This window comes from Apteryx rowi, unplaced genomic scaffold (assembly GCF_003343035.1).
Source record: "Apteryx rowi isolate R43461 unplaced genomic scaffold, aptRow1 scaffold_65, whole genome shotgun sequence".
In the NCBI taxonomy this organism is placed as follows: Eukaryota; Metazoa; Chordata; class Aves; order Apterygiformes; family Apterygidae; genus Apteryx; species Apteryx rowi.
Window position 1 is genome coordinate 1,930,847 of NW_020450927.1, and position 16,549 is coordinate 1,947,395.

Here is a 16,549-nt window from a genome sequence, read left to right on the forward strand (position 1 = left end):
GGGGGCGGCGGGGCGGCTCGGGAGCGACGCGAAGTCCGGTGCCGGTGTCGCGGCGCGGAGCCGCGTGCGGGGCTGCCTGCGTGCTCCCCGCGGCACCCTGCAGTTTTCCGCTCGTTGCCTCGGCAGGAGGACGCTGCAAAACCGATCTGTTCGTCCCCCTGGGCGGAGGGACTGGAGCTCTCGCCATCCCGAAGCGCTTGGGACAACTCAGGGGACAAGCGCTGGTGTTTTAATTAATTTAGTTTTTCCCTGTAACCTCTTGGTGCGGGAGTAAGGTCAGAAGCTTGGGAGATAGACGAGATATTAAAAAAAAAAAAAAAGTCCTCTAGGAGATTTCTCAAGAAACCCATGATCTTATATTGTGTGTAAGAGAGAGGCTAGGAGTCGTTGCTTCTCTCTCGCTTGTTTTCCGGTAGCGCAGCAGGAGCGCAGCGCTGTAGCGCGGAGCTGCGCAGCGCGTCCTCGCCATTGGGCATCCTGCGTGGACCTGCCGGGAGGCCGCCGCGGCTCGCGGGGTGCGGGTGCCGCTCGCAGCTTGCCGTGAGCAGCCGTTTTTCAGCACCACCGCCAGTTCTGCGCGCGGGCAGGCCGGGGCGGGATGCCTGTGAGAGGCAGCTCCGTGCCCGCCTGCGCCGTTCCCAAGGACGGGAGCTGGTGAGGGAACTGGCCGGGTAATGCAGCTCCCTCAAGCCAGTCAGGCTCTTCCATTCCTGCACACGTCGCCAGTGTCCCTGCAGGGCCACAGTCTAGTTTAGCGATTCCAGCAGCTTACCTCAGTGCCTCAAAACAGCACAGTAAATCTAGCATCGATTGCCTATTATTTTTTTTTTTAAAGGCTAGCGAGGCTTTGCATCTCAATGTTTCGTACTTGATTTCGAGTGAACCACTGTACTTAGGGCTTTTCATGAACACAGTTTACACAAGGTTTCTGCTGCATTAATCATGAATTATTTGTAGAATACAGCTTTTCAAATTTTATTATATCAGCTTTCTAAAGGTCACACTGATTGCTTAATTTGAAATTTATCATAGTGGTGCTTGTTGTAACACTTCGGTTTAACTAGGTGAACCTCAGGGTGGCTGTTATTTGTGGTAAAGCCATTTTTCGTTTTAGGGTTAGCAGTGGCAGGGACTGCTGCCAGTGATGTCAATCTCTTCCACAAGTGATAGTTAAAGGTAGGCAATTGAAAGCTGATTATAGTACATCCATGATAAGCAAAACTTCTTGTCTGATTGAGCCAGTCAAAAACCATACAACATTTGTTACCACTTGAAGGCCTGGGTCTTCCCTTTAGGACTGTAACAGTAATTTATTTTTAATGTCCTTATTAAAAGATRTCTGCTCTTGCAAGGAAAATCATATTTATCTTAGCTCACTTTGTTAGTAACTTAAAAAGAAAATTTTACATCTGCCCTTTTGACCAGTCCTTTGTTTTCTTTTCTGCTACCTGACTGCAAATGAATGGATGCTTAGATAAAAATAGCAGTCAATTTGATTTTAGAACAAAATTKTGAGTTCCTTAAGTAATTCAGAGAATTAGATGACCAAATAATGCTTTAGTATTTGTGAAGGAGGAAATCCATTGTCTTAGTAACATAAAGTACCAGATTATTTCTGTATCATATCTCTGATTGCTCTCTATAGAAGAGTTCTCAGACTTGTTTTCTGTTCTTGGAAATGGAAACATATTTTCCAAAATGAAGATTTGGAAGTGGGTTTGGAGGGGAATGGAAAAGGAAATAGATGGTAGAAGTGCAGAAGATTTAGCTCCGTATATTTTAGTTTCTGACCTACAGTACCGACCAGAGCTATAGAGGGAAGGTAGAGGAGACCCAGTGAACTATGACACCTCTGATTAATGTGTGAAGAGCTCTGCTACTGTTCTTGTTATAGGAGGTTAACGTGCCTCTTAGTTTTCAGACGTTTTAACTAGGGCAGTATTATTGTGTGTCATTTCCTCTCCAAACTAACATAAACAGAAGTTTTCAGTAGAATCTTTCTTATAGTTGTTACTCTTTCTAGACATGATTTAAAAATGATTTCCTCCTTGGATAGATAGCTGAACTTAAAGGGAATTAAAATAAAAACCTCACCCTCCTTTTTAGTAATAAGTCTCAAGAATCCTTCTGTTACCCCTGTCGTAGCAGGCTGAATGTGAGTCAACTGCCTGCTCATGCATATTCCAGTAATAGAATAGTCTGGCATTTATTATTCAGTAACTGGTGGTCGGGTGGGTGTGGAGCATAAAAGGGTGGTGCTAACTTGGTTTACTTGTTGATTAGACCTGAGACGAAAAAAAGCATACAACCTTCTGCTTTTGTCGAGAAAAATACTGAGTTGTTGATTAGCAAACATAAGGTCAAATGCTGCTTTCATTACTTGTGCAAAATATTTCCTACAGCACATACCATGTACAAAATTYTTAAAAATTATTTGCTATTTCATAGCATTATATTGTTCTTTTCATCTTACAGTTTATACTTTTTGTCTTTTTGAGTGAAACAAGTGCTGCTTCGGAATGAGATTTTGCAGTGTAGGTTTTTAACTCGGAAGAGATCGTTCCTGTTTTCAGGGACTTACCGTGTCAAATTCATGATGATAATGAAAGGACTATAAAATGGAATAGCAATTGCTTTCTTTAAGTCATACTGTGTCATAAAGCTCACATGTAGTCATCTTATCTTTCTACTGTGATATCTGTAGTTATTTCTGTTGGAGAACAGGTGAYTCTTTCATGCAGTCAAACAACCCCCAAGTCTTTTAAGACCTAGGATAACTTCTGAGATCCTAACTGGGTGATGTCTCTTTTGAACAGATGCACAGCTAGTGTAGCTGTAAGGAACTTCGTCTTGCATAAATTACTAGCAAAACTGGAAAGAGGATGTAATCTGTTGCTGATTAGGTCAGGAAGAAAGAAGAATGAGACTGTTTGGTGTTGCATACCTAAAAATGTAAATTGTTAAAGAGCATCTGAAAGTGATACTACAGTTCTCAAAGTTCTTACTGTTAACATGATCTTTCTCTGAAACAATAATCTGGTTAGGTATTATAACTGCTTTTAATAAGTATGAAAGTTGCCCAGARTTAGAGCAGATACTTGGTCAGTGGAAGGGCTTTAGACAGGTATGAGTTCATTCCTTTTCTTTAAACAGSAGAAATGAAGATATGCTTTGATAGTTACAGGTTAGGTTCTTATTTTCTTTCTTTCAGCAGAAGCATTGCAGTATGTTTGCGTTTTGAGGAAGAGCATTTGGCTTGTCATGGAGGGGGAGGGGGAAGATGTATACTGTGCTGTTTCATTCAGCATTTCACAAACAGTTTGCCATGGCTGAATCCACATGAGGATGGAGTTTTACAAAAGCCATGACTGACTTTTTGTCTTAAAACCTTAAGTTTTGAAACAATTCACTTACTCTTCAGTCCTTTCGGTGTTTTAAAAGAAAACAAAAATCTAAAGAAACAAAATCTCATTTTTTTTATCAGACAACAGACTTCTCTTTTTAAAGCAGTCAGTATTGAACAAATTGAGGTAACTCTTAGATGAATTTCAACTAATGCTTTTTTCTGAAAACATACTGCACTGCATTTAATATGCATTTTTAGGTGCGGTAACAGTGTTGGATTGCTAGTCCTCTGTTTATCCAAATCATAATGCAAGTTTCCTTTGCTGCTATGCACGTCTCTGGAGTACTTGTAGGAGAAAGAGGAGAGCTTAGCTCTGTCTGTGTAGACTTCTAAGTGTAAGTGTATGTGTGCATATCAGTCTGATGGAAACTCGGCTGAATTTTACAGTTGCCAGATGGCACTTTTGTTTTGGTTAATCYGGTCTGATTTTGTTTATCTGGATGCAGAAGTCTCTTTAGTCATCTCATAAAATCTCATCAGCCTGTAGTCTTTTTGCACACGTATTTCCTTGTATTTGTCTCATTGCTGTATACTCTGTTATAGCCAAGAAGGCTGAGAATTATTGACCAAATTTTGTGAAAAGTTCTAAAGAAAAATTAAGTGATTATTTATTTATTTTTTTTAAGATTATCAAGTGCTGAATTCTTTTGAAATTGCAAGGCCTGGGGAAGGAGGGGAATCAGAACAGACAGTACAGGTACAAACTTCATGGGAAGGATGAGTAAAATGTACAAGCACATGACTTCCATTCCRTTTTAAAGAGACTTCAGGTTTTAAGCACCTCTGCCTTTCGAATAAGAGAAACAGGTTGCTAAGTTTTAAAAATCATTTCTTTATGAGACCAGACCTTACAGCAAGAAGTAGGTTGGGAAGATGAAACTGGTAGTTTGTATAATCTGCTTGTCTTTGAAGTCTCATTTCCAGAAACAGTCTTTCAGCTGTTGGGACGTGGCCAATTCTGCTCTTCAAACTGTGCTTCATGATAGGCAGTTCACACCCAAGCTTGCCACCTCCTGACACAAATCTGTTGTGCTATTTCACTATTTGTCCTTCTGGGTGTTAGCGGACAAGCTTAAAAGAGCATGAGCAGTTTGAAAGCTAGTCAGTTTAAACAACTGCTTTGTTCTAGCATTTTAAGTTTTTTGCCCTTGGATTTGTCCATTGCTGTGGCCTGACAGTTGCATTTCTGAGTGTGTTTTCTTTTTGCTTTTTTGTTGTCTGATGTGCGTTTATGGAAGCTTGCTGCAGGTGCTAGGTGCTATCAGTAACACAATTTAAAGTGGGGAAAAAAAACCCTTTCCTGTCTAGGTTCTGAGGGCAGRAAGAGTAATTCCTGAACATTAGAAGGTGACAGTGATGGATAACTTTTAGAAAGGATCACTTCTAAAATTCCGTCATCTAGGGGACTAAATACTTTAGGTGTTAAGAAGCCCTAAGCCTTTCACTTTCAGGTTATTGCTTTACTTATATAGGTCAGGTGAGCAGTAACAATATCTGCTGCCATGCAGCTGCCAGATTGTAATATATCASAGTCTGCGTGAGGGAGATGTCTGCATGACAGCTGACACCTTCAGCTTTCAAAGTTGTTTAATGCAGGACCTGCAGTGTTGTGGTCTTTTTTTAATCGAGTTGTAAACCTGGAGACAGGAAACACTGCTAGTTTAACTCTTGGTAGGTTAAAGGAAGAAATGGTTTCGTATTGCTATGGCTTCCAATTTGCTGTCTCTTCAAGTTTGTTTCTCCTATGTTGTGTGRTTGTTGTGGTTCATGGAAAAAGTTACAGGTAGGTGAGGATGACGAGTGGGGTGAAAAAGGAGGAGGGTTTTTGACCACTTGATRTATGGAAACAGATCATGTGCTGCTAACTAGTGAGTCATGCGAGGAAAAGGATTGAAATGGCCAGTGTTCAGGAGGAATTTAAAACAAAAATGGAGGGTAGGAGAGAACTGCGTCACTGGAATAATAATCATTCAGCAGTGGCTTAGTTAGGAAAATAGCTATGCAAGTGACCTTCKTTGAGACCTCCGTGGACTCAGGAATCGGACCTTTGAGAGAGGTCTGAACTGCCTGTTTAGCTTGCCATCTATGATATCCCGTGCTAAATAGACATGTCCTTTAGACCTTATATTTACTTAACAAGATCATAACCACCATGTTTCAACAGTGTTGAGTTTCTAATTGCTGAGCTTGTGTTTTCTTTCCTTGAGGGTATCTGCTAATTAGGCTGTGATGTTTTGACTTGAGAGAGAGTTTGGGGTGGGGGCAACCTAGTGAATGCAGAGATGTAGGATTACAGAAGTCTAGAATAGGTTGGGTAATAGGCAGAAGAGACGGGAAACTTCAAAGACCAGAAAGGTGGCTAAATGACTTCTGTGGTTTAGATTTCTGTGAGTTCAAAAGTTGGGAAATAAAATCCTGTTCTCAGAGCAGTGGTGTGTAAAGCACACTCACGTTCATTATGTGGGTGCCAAGAGGTCCGTCTTTATCAAGTGATGTGGTGCGTTTAAATAAATAACTCTTGCTGTAGGTAATTGGCCTTTCCTTATTGCTTCTCTTTCCAAAATTGTTGTTCAAGTTCTTTAGCCATTGATCAGAATTAACTTTGTTTTTTTTTTTACTTGCGCTGTGATGTGGGATACAGTGTATGTTTAATTTATAGCTGACATAATACCAGCATCTTTAACTGTCTGAGAGGAGGTGTCCTAAAAAGGAGTCGCATTTGATTAGGTTTCTTTTTTGTTGCTTCTGGGCAGTTGTGCCCCACTGGTGATTCCAGTTTGTGTTTGCGGTAACTGAAAGGATTACACCAAAGCAAATGAGCAGTTTGTTCTTTTGGTCTCTGGAGTGCCAATTCCCAGGGCCTCTAGGACTTGAAGATCTGGTTAGTAATTCTGGTCTGTGTTAATGTTGTCCTTCAGTTTGCACCTCAAGAGAAGGCAGTCACTCTAGGTCCCCTGATCTTGTTTGTCATGTTGTCTTCAGCTTTTAGAACATGTGTGTTTTTCTGTACTACCACATAACAGTGATAAGAAATCTCCGAGRCTGCTTTTCCTCCATTTGCCGTGACAAACTCCTTTCTATCTCATGCCACAGCTCTGAAATAGTCACTTTTTTTTTTTCCGGTAAAGCCTTTAACATTCTACCAAATGGGAAACATTTCTCCCAAGGTGGATGCTTAAAAATATTGCTGGAATAAATTTTGTAGATCTGTAAGGTAACAGGCTTTAGACAAAGCAGTCAGTTAACATGAACTTCTGTGTCTTCTGTTATCAGAAATATGWGTAATAGCTACAGAATGTGATGTCAATGCTATGTGTGTCAGTCCGGAGGGGTAAAAGGACTTTAATTGCTACTCATTTTCAAGCAGGCTTATCAAAGGATGTAAAAAACTTTTTTTCTTTTAATACTGACTAGATCACTTGTTCCCTTCTTCTCCTTACAGGCTTTCAAAGAGATGCTGTATGCAGCTCAGGACCAGGCCCCTTCTATAGAAGGTAAGCAAGTTGTAACCTAGCATCCTGTTTTTTCTTGGCGTTGGATGCTGGACACATAATACAGCTACTTTTCTGTCCWCAGTCCTCCTAAATTGGTAAACTTAATACATTGACGGGCAAAAGCTTGGCCTTTCACAGCCTGTGTGCTATTTTTGATTGTTAGAACATTTTGTCCTCTGTCATTAGAACAATACATGTCTTTGTATGGTTTGGGACTTTAACAGCTGGGTTCTTCTCACTTATAAGAACATTCACTGGTGGAAGTGCTTTYTTCATCACATGAGAGCAGACCTTTGTTTTCCTGTGGCAACTAGCTACTTCAGGAGGTAGTTGTGCTGGGGAGATATTGGTTCCTGATCTGTCCTTGTGATTTGAACTGTAAGATTTTTTTCCTTTCATTCTGTGCCCTCCCTGAATGCTGTTTTGCATCTTATATGTTCACATGAGTGTATTTTCTTGTTTGCATGCATTTGCTGCCACGGAGTTCTTTATTATTATTATTTTTTTAAGAACTGCACTTTTTTAGGCTGACTGCATTTTGAATAGTTTGTTTAATTAAATTATGATCTGCACAACATTTCTCAATATAGCCCTTTACATTCTTTGTCTTTCTTTTTCCTTTTGTTGTCTTTGAGGTATTGAATAGTTTTTGCCTTTATGTTGCTTCAGTCCCTACTTATTTGCCCTTCATGTGGATTTCAAACTTTCTTTTTCTCCTCATCTTTCTTATTTKCAGTTTGGTCGCAGTGCAATGTTTATTTCACAAACTTCTTTAACTGCAGTTCTGGGCTTCACTTTTTAATGTGTRTATATATATAKAGAGAGAGAGCGCGAGTGAGAGAGATCGCACACATGCGAGTGCAAAAGAATAACTGCTGCTTTTAGTGTGGTCAGTTGGCTAACATGAATAMTGCTTTCTGAAATGGTGTTAAGCATACCTTCTCATTAACTGCTTGCTTTGCCTTGCTCTGTGTTGATTAAGTTCAGGAAATGAGGTGTGGTATAGTTAAAATAATGTGGAATATTAATTTGATGGATGTAACTATACTTATCTGCTCTTTGATTAGAATGTTGAAACACTGACTGTAATTGTTAATAGACTAAATGTGTGTGTGTGTGTGTGTGTGTGAGAGAGATGGGGCAGTTCTAGTTATACTTCTCAAATGCACAACCTAAGCTGAAAAGTTCTTCTTTTAAGCAATGCTCAGACAGGTATAATTCCTAGCTTTAACTTGACACTTGGCTGCTTACTTGGTTCAGCCTGCTAATTTTGTTAAAACAATAACCCTTTTCTCTAAAGTGCAGGTTCTAGAACTAGATTTCTACAGCCAGGTGGCAATGGTCCTAACTTCATTGAAAATATATGAGTTATTTTTGGAAAACAGGAAAAAAAAACTTGCAAGCAATACACTGGCAAAAGAAGAAAGTCCTCTCTTATTTTTCTTAACTGGGGACAAAATTGCTTAAAAACACCCATAAACATAGAACACTAAGTCCTCTGATGTAGAAAATTGATTTTGTGCTGCTTGGGAGACAGAGAAGATCTGTGTAGATCAAATTGGCTCTCTTTATTTACTTTTAAAGACAATTTACTATTTTTGTTGAAAATCCAGCATTAGTTTTATAGAAGATGGATGATTCATAAGGCTTCTTTTCCTTTTTCTATCTGTTCATTGACAGGGAAGYGAATGGTATCTTTGCTAATAAAAATGTGTAGTCCAGTGTTTGAACGTGACTTACTGGATTTTGCTTGTGATACCCAGAATTTCAAGGTGGCTTTCTGTCTGAGGACTAGGTGGGTTTAGAGCTGTTGAGCTTCCATAATCAGACAAGGTGAGGTAAATGGAAGCCACCTCCTCCGTACTAGCAGAAAGGGTTGATCATAGCCTTTCTTTTAAAGTAATTCTCACAACTGTCCTTCATCCATACGAGTTTGTTGTTTGACTTAATGACTGCRTGTGTATCAAACAAGGTAAGAAATGAGTGTGTTCACTTTTCTGTGTCATAATCTCAGGCAATACTGGTGAGCCACTGGCATAAAATTTGAGTTCCTGATGCCCGTAATGTGTCCTACATGATACCATGTGAATGCAGAATACTTGGTATACTCCAGGTTAAGCCTGAAACTCCATCCCTAAAGGCATTTTCTTTGTTTAGGTGTTACTGTTTTCCAAACAGTGTGGGACTTAGCGCGCATCTTAAAATGGAGAGGGGTGAAAGTCTTTTATGTTTTTGTTCCTAAAACTTAAAGCTTTTATTAAGGATCAGATGATACTACATGAAGCTAACCATAAAATTCCAAGTGTTATAATTCAGCATTTTTGTTTCTTTTTTTGGTGCTCATTATGGTATATTGATGTTCTGTGTTTGTGCGTGCTGTAAAGTTTGTGTGTAAACATATTTGGCAAAGAAGGTGRAGAATAAAATGGCTTATTTCTGTTGTTCTTTTAAATGTTTAAAGAATTTTAACTTGTGCTTCTATCTCCTTTGATGCTTTCACAACCTGCTCAACAAAAAGGGAAGTAATGACCTGGCATAGTTATATTTATGAAAGGTTTTTTTTTTTTTTTTTTTTTGAGATCAGGTCTCTTCCTCTGTCTGTACAGAAGACAAAATGGTCCGAACAACTTTGAGCCACTCATTTAACTCTGTCTTGCCCAAACTGCTTTGAAGCAGAGAGCAGCTACACTGCTTCCCTCAACTTTTGTTAGTTAAGTGTGGTTAGTTGAGAAGATCTTACTGTGGTTACCAGTAGAGGAATGTGTGTATGGTGGGATTTTTTTATTTCTCTTTTCAGTGTGTTCTTCCCCACCCTTTTTCTCTCTGCTTAGAATCTGTTCTGCTCTTTCTTTTCTGGCTTCCCCTCCTCTGAAACTTGTGGGTTGCCCAGGATGGGACTGGGCTATTTGCACTGGTGTCATTGAGCTATCCACAAGGGCAGATATATTTGAGCCAGTGGATTCTTCTCTTATTGACTGTAGGAGCGCTGAGATAACAGAGGGAAGGCAAATATCTTTCCGTGAGCTGCAGCTTTAGAAGGGGTTTGTACTGGCTGGAAAGGAATCAAGATATTTCTCTGTCCCTGTTGCTTACTTCCTTTTCCCCTAAGCCCTTCTGCCTTTGCCTTTACTTGAAACTGTGATCACCAGTTCTCAGCTTCATGGTATCTCATGTGTCTAAGATTCTTCAATGTAGTTGAGGCATTTGTAATAACTGGAAATGTGAAGCCAAATCCTACATTTAGGAAACCACTTAAAGGGATGAGTATACATTTGTAAAAATCTTCATTTACCCATATCTRGGCTGCATAAGCCTTGTTCTTAGAGGCCTTAGGCCAGGGTTAGTGTGTGACCACATACAGACTGTGTCCAAAACACTGCTCTAGTCCCTATCACAGCTGATGGAGCAAGTTCCTTGAACTTTGGGGAAGATGTAGCAACTATTATCAGGGGCTGGTTGTTGCCCTGCATATTTTCAGTTTAATATGTGATGGGTACTTTTCTGTTATTTTGAGCTTAGCATAGAAACTACAGGAGTGTGTTATTGAAACCTATCTTCCCAGTATGAGCCTCATATAATCTCATTTTAGACTGTTTTAACTAAAATCCATATTCTAAATGATCTTGTTGATCCCAGACACTGYAGACGTGCACAGTTGGTTTTGATATAGATTATATGTACTGTAATGCTAATCTTCAGTTAATGCTTTCTGATTTATTACTTGAACTGTGAGGAAGAGTGAGTTTGTTTGCAAAAATTAGGCTGCACCTAGTCTTTATTTGGTTCTGCTGAATGTGTAATTCAGAGTTTGTGAATGACTTCCTTAGATTGCTGCAGGCTTCTCTCTATCAGTTGGTAAAACCTGGACACATGCAGAAATGCTTCACGTTGCTTAGTTGTCTGCTGGAAGCATTTTGGAAACTGTTTAAAAGAGAAAGCTGTCCAACCCAGGCACGTGTCCATATTTTGAAGCGCCTAACTGCATCTTTAAGTAATAGGTAAGCAATGCAACCTGGGTAGCTTTCAGTAGGGTTGTATGTAGGACTAGCCTCCTTGTGTCTGGGGTATGGATAAGCAAAGTGAACTCCARAATGGTTCTTAAGCTCTATTACTGATAGTTCTGCTGCTTTTTTTTAGTGGACAAAGCCTTGCTGGGGAGGGGATCTTGAATCTAGTTGGTACRGTTTTTACTCTGCTGGTTATCTAGTTATATGATAACACTTCTCACTGTGCTAAATTAAATCACATCTATGTACATTTGCTCTTCCCCATTTTCAAGTTACAAATGCAAACTGTGATGTTAAACTCTGTGACGTTAAACAAAAACTCCAAAAACAGGTGTGAATAAGCAAAACTGGTCAAAGCTGTATGGCAGGAAGAGAATTTTTGCAGCTGTCTTTACARCATAGTTTATTCCACAGTTGTCTCCTGCCTGCTGCAGGAGCAGTACAGTCCTGGCGCAAGGCTCTATGGCTCCCTGTGCTCCATGAGAGCGGTACCAGACGGTCTGCATGTCTTCTGTGGCAGAGCTGCTAGCTAAATGCATAGCTTTATTTAATCTGTTCAAAAATATCTTTTTTTTCCCCTTGTCTTCATGCTTCGTGGTGACAGTTTTCTTTATGCCTGCATTATTCCTTTAGATTCTCATCGTCTTTTTATGAAGCTTTCCGTTGATGAAAACTGCACCATCCTTCCACCTGAGCAACATCTSTACAAAATCATTGTTTAGGCCTGTTACTTCTTCCAGTGATGTGCATGAGATTGAATTATCAAATGGAGGTTGATTCCCAGTAGTATGATGAGCCTTGTTTGAATTTCTGGAGAATTCTTTGATGYGTTTGCTTTGTTTATGGTATGTGCTGTGCTAGTTTCCATTAACAGACTGATCCGGACAAATTGATGCTGCCATGTTATTACTCTCTGCTTCTGAGTCCTCATGACATGGCAAGAAGGCCTGCATGACAATGTGCCAGGTCAGTGGGAGCAGGCATGCAGCCTCTATTCTGAGCTAACGTTAGTAAGAAGCTGTGACAATTTAGAGGTGAAAAGCTGATGTAGTGCTTGATTTCTCTGAGGCAGAATGTGCTTTATAACAGAAGCATGAAATACGGACCTCACAGTGAGCGTTTCTCCCATTGCTTCCTGGCAGACTGGTCACTAAGTAAAGCAGGTTACTGGACCACTGTTGCTTGGAGTCCCCCAGATTATTCCACTTGGTGAGCAGATGTGTTGGCATCTCCCCAAGCTCCTTAGAATTCAGCTCTTCTCAGCTGCAGTGAAGATGAAAGTGTGGCTGTAAATTATTCATTCTGATTATCTGCCTGAATGGACAAGGTCCGCTCTAAATATTATTTCCTAGAATATTTGTCTTTCAGATATTGAAATTTAACCTCCTTCTAAAACTTATGTAAACAAATGATGTTGTAATATCAGATGGTACAAGAACCTTCTGTTGTATCTTCTCATTATGGAGATTACTTATTCCACTTAACCCCAATCCTGAATTCCAGTCGTACCTTTTGAACAAGGATCASTGCTTGTTAAAGGGCTTTATGAAACTGAGATGTCTGAATGGGGTAGGAATGCTTTAAGCTAGCTCAAAGTCATAAACAAAATTAATGGATGATGTTAAAATAAGACTTGATTTGTAGGGGAAAAGCTCTAGTACTAGCAGAGATCCTCTGTTGGTACTTGTAATTTGTATGTTCATTTACTTATTTGYTCTAAATTAGAAAAGCAAGAGGTGTGAGCGTGGGACATACTGAGTGCCAGCACTGGCGGCACATTCTGTGTGGTTATAACATTGTTTCTGCTTTCATTTATAATACACTAACAATATTATCTGACAGCTAAACATCTTTAAATAGTTTGCCTTTGTCTGTTACTAAATAAATAATGTTCTTTAGGGCGATAAATACTCTCAATGAATAAGAATGGAAAAAAGAGAAAATGTGATTTTCCACATCCTAAGTTAGGAGACTATGACAATTTTCAAGGTTTGTGTGTGTATATATATATATCTACAGATATATATCCTATATAAAGATATATATCCTTTTTATTTCAAAATAAATGTTTATTTCAAATTAGATAAATTTACGTTGTAGCAGGCCAAGGTTTTGTTTATATGAGAATATCTAGGTCTAAGTGAGTCTTCAGTAGAAGTGCTTCATGTCAACTACCATGAAGTAGGCAAATATTTTAATGCCTTGTCTCTCTTTCGCTACATTGATGTGCACATGTAAAGGACTTGGGGATCAGTGTCCTTTTGAAGGATGCATATGACTGAAGGATGGTATCCTACAGCCTTTGATGGTCCTGGATTCTGTGCAGGGTGTAATTTGATCTGGAGGCCTCCATRTTTATAACTAGAGTGTAAACTCAGAATCCCATGACGCTCCTCTTTTCAGTTGGATACCTGATGCAAGGTATTAGGCTAACTAGAAAAGTAAGTAGCTGGGGCTGTTGAAAATGATGGTTTCTGGAGCGTGCAAATAGCGGATAGGAGGAGAAACTGCATTTAGAGAAGGAGGTGATGTCTGGTTTCCCTTATCCTAGGGCAATAAAGCTTGAAAGGTAAACAGCGTGTATGGTTGGAGTGTGGTGCAGAGTAGCATGAGAAAACAGCTGGCTGACCACCAAAGTATTTGGAGCGCAGATGCCTATGTATGAACAKTATTATTATTACAGTGTGCCTTGTTCTGATGTAAAAATAATCTTGCTGTCAACAGTAATCATATATTCACAGCAATTCAGCATTGAGACTGACGACAGTGCTTGCTTCATACGGATGCAGACATTTTTCTGTTCACTGAGGAGTGTAGACCCAGCTATGTCATCAGTATAGTGACTTCCTCAGAGTGATGGAGGAACAAGTGCTTGAATTCTACTTAACCTTTATCAGAAATTTATTTCTTTGCATAAATAACCTCAGTGACAGCTTATCAAGGTAAGCAGGTGTGGAATAAAGAGCAGGTAAGGTACTGGAATGAATGAGAGTAACTTGTGGGTAGTGCAGACAACTTGCCAATATAGGTTTTGATTTTTACTGCTGTAGCATAGACCACAAGTTCCCAGGTTGTGGCGTTGGAAGTATGTTCAAAACTGTCTTGGCAGCAGGGAACAGCTTTTGCTGTCGCCCCTAGGGACTGGTGCACTTGGGTTTCTGTCTTGGTTGCAGGTGCTGGTTTCTGTGGGCTGCAAACTCTTTCACATTATGKCACCTAACTGAATCCTTTCAGCTGTTGGAAACCACTTGCTCCAGAAAGTCCGTGGGAGAGTATCCCTAATGCAGAAGGGGACGTTTCTGGTGCTGCCTGGCCTGGGGTGGGAGCTGGTGGGAAATGAAGGTGGGAAGTGGTTTAGCAGGTGGATGATGTCAGCTCCTGTTTTTTCTGAAGGAAGCTTGTGACTGCGATTGGGGGAAACATGGAGCCTCCTCTCCCTTTCCACTTGCTCTGGGGCCAGCTCCTGGCCTGATACGCCGCTCATATACGGGCACAAGTTGAGAAGCTTGTGGTGTTGCTGAGCCAATCTCTCTCTTTTCCTGTGTCTTATGACATATTCTGGGTAACTTCTATTCTCAAAAATCTTTGAGACGTTTGTGTTGGGTGAGGAACTGGAATATTGCTGACTATTGAGTCTTAAGTATACCAAATAGTATAGGCTCAAGGCTGCTTCTGAGGCTAGGGAGGGGCAGTTAATTGCTGTGTAATTTTTTTTTCCTGTACACTTTTTTCTTTATTTAAGCATCCTTTGGTACTGGGTACTAAGAGTTATGAAACCTGGGATAATCAAAGAATCGTATGTAGCTCAGTAGGTACTAGTGAATGTCAGATCTGGTAAGCTAGGCTGGCCCATATGAAAGGCTGCTCCTACAGGCAGGTTTCTTCTGCGAGTCTGCGAACTGCTTATCAGCCCAGCTGCAGAAGGGCCGTGGAGTATTCATTAATGGTGCGGGGTAACAGCAACATCAGAACTGTTCAGCTGTGCTTCCTTTCCTTCCTGCTTTGCTTTCCAGTAACTTTAAAAGCCCACTATGTTTCCTTGTCAGTGGTTAGAGAAATTAGTGGCATTTGTAATTTAACTGGTATGTTCCAGGTTTTGTGTTAGTGGTCAAAACTCGAGGGTTGGAAAGTAGAGAAAAAGGATTCACAAAGCTGGATGATTGACAGCCAGCCATGCCTTCAACGAAACACCCCCGAGACAATAACAAAACATCAAATAGCATTTTGGCTGTAGACATAAAGAAATAATGCACATGTATACAAAAGGGGCTAGTATTTATTGCATGGTTTCARAAAAGACTGCAACAGACACCTCAGCAGCAAGATTTAGTGTGCTTGTAGGAGGCAGCCTCTGGGTTTCCAGTCATTTCTTTCGAGCTGTGTTTGGAATAGGTGGTTTGAATTATTAGACAATTAAGGTTTTGGATGAGACTGTAGCTACTTGGTGAATAATGCAGTATGAATTAAATTTGATTGGTTTCTCTGTCTTTAAAAATGCATGCCATGGGCAGGGAATGAGCAGAGCAGACTATCCCTGGAAAGAAATTYCATTCTTCTAGATGGGAATTGCTTTGTAAGATGTCTCGGAAAAATGGCCAACCTGCCAATACCCCACRGAGACCTGACATCTCCGCATAATGCAGCAGAGGAGCGAAGACTGTCCCCTGACACTGTCCTGCTAGAGCTGTCCCTTTAGTTTTGTTACATTAATCTACTTAAAGGCCACACCATGCGGTAGCTATCACAATAACGTTCTTGGAACATGAGRAGGTCTGTCCTTTTGATTAAATATTTTTAAAATTAATAAGGACACGTGCTGAATAAAAGTCAAGCCACTGCTGGTTACGTTTGATTTTTCTGATAGCTGAAGTAAAAATGAAGGCTAGTTTTTAGAGAGATTTATCCTTTAGATGTCATAAGACTTATTTCACCTGTTTTATTTACGGTATATCTATAGCCTTGCAGTTTGACCCTTTATTATTAAAAGTAGATAATGAATCCTTTAGCAATGTAAATGTGTTTTTTGTAAATATATAATCTTTAATTTTTGTTATAGTGTAAAGCTGCAAAATTACAGTATCTTAGTTTTACAAAGCCACACTTCATAAAGTTGAGATTTAAAAAATATATATTTTTTAATCCGATTGTTGTAAGGCCATTTAGTTTATAAATATATTTAAAGTTGGTTTATGCTACTTCCATTGTGTGGTATCCCTTTTCCCCTGAATTAGTACAGCCTAAATGTGAAAGTCAAATCCCGTGGCTCTGTTCCCATGTGACAAGGAATGCAGCTTCAAGAAAAACTCCATAAAAATGTAAAGGATATTTTACTCATGTGGTCTCACAAGAATATCTAAAGCTAGTTAATTGTAAGGCAGCAACACTATGGTCCGGAGTTGTATACATTTAGTTAAAAATCATGTGAAAACAACTGTGTGAAAATGCATGAATCCACTTTTTAAAGTAGTTATTGTCATACTTTATATAACAAAGTGACTGGTGAAGTGGCTGGGCCTGGCTGCTGGAGCCCTCTGAAGCTGGTGAGCAGAGCCCACTGCGTGTGTTTGTGAGCAGTGGCTCTTAGGGACGCTGTGTGCTCAGCTTCTCAATCCTCTGGAAAGAGGGAAGCCTAGTTTATCTCC

The 16,549-nt window shown here is 40.0% G+C and overlaps 1 protein-coding gene across 1 annotated transcript in view; it reads left to right on the forward strand.

Moving 5' to 3' along the window:
• The first annotated feature begins 1,157 nt into the window (after nucleotides 1-1,157).
• Nucleotides 1,158-16,549, forward strand: part of XPR1 (xenotropic and polytropic retrovirus receptor 1) — a 119,089-nt gene continuing 103,697 nt past the window's right edge. The window contains exons 1-2 of the mRNA XM_026084681.1: nucleotides 1,158-1,176; nucleotides 6,849-6,900. Coding sequence (XP_025940466.1) covers nucleotides 6,861-6,900 — 40 coding nt within the window. The 5' untranslated portion in view covers nucleotides 1,158-1,176; nucleotides 6,849-6,860. The remainder of the gene's footprint in view (nucleotides 1,177-6,848; nucleotides 6,901-16,549) is intronic.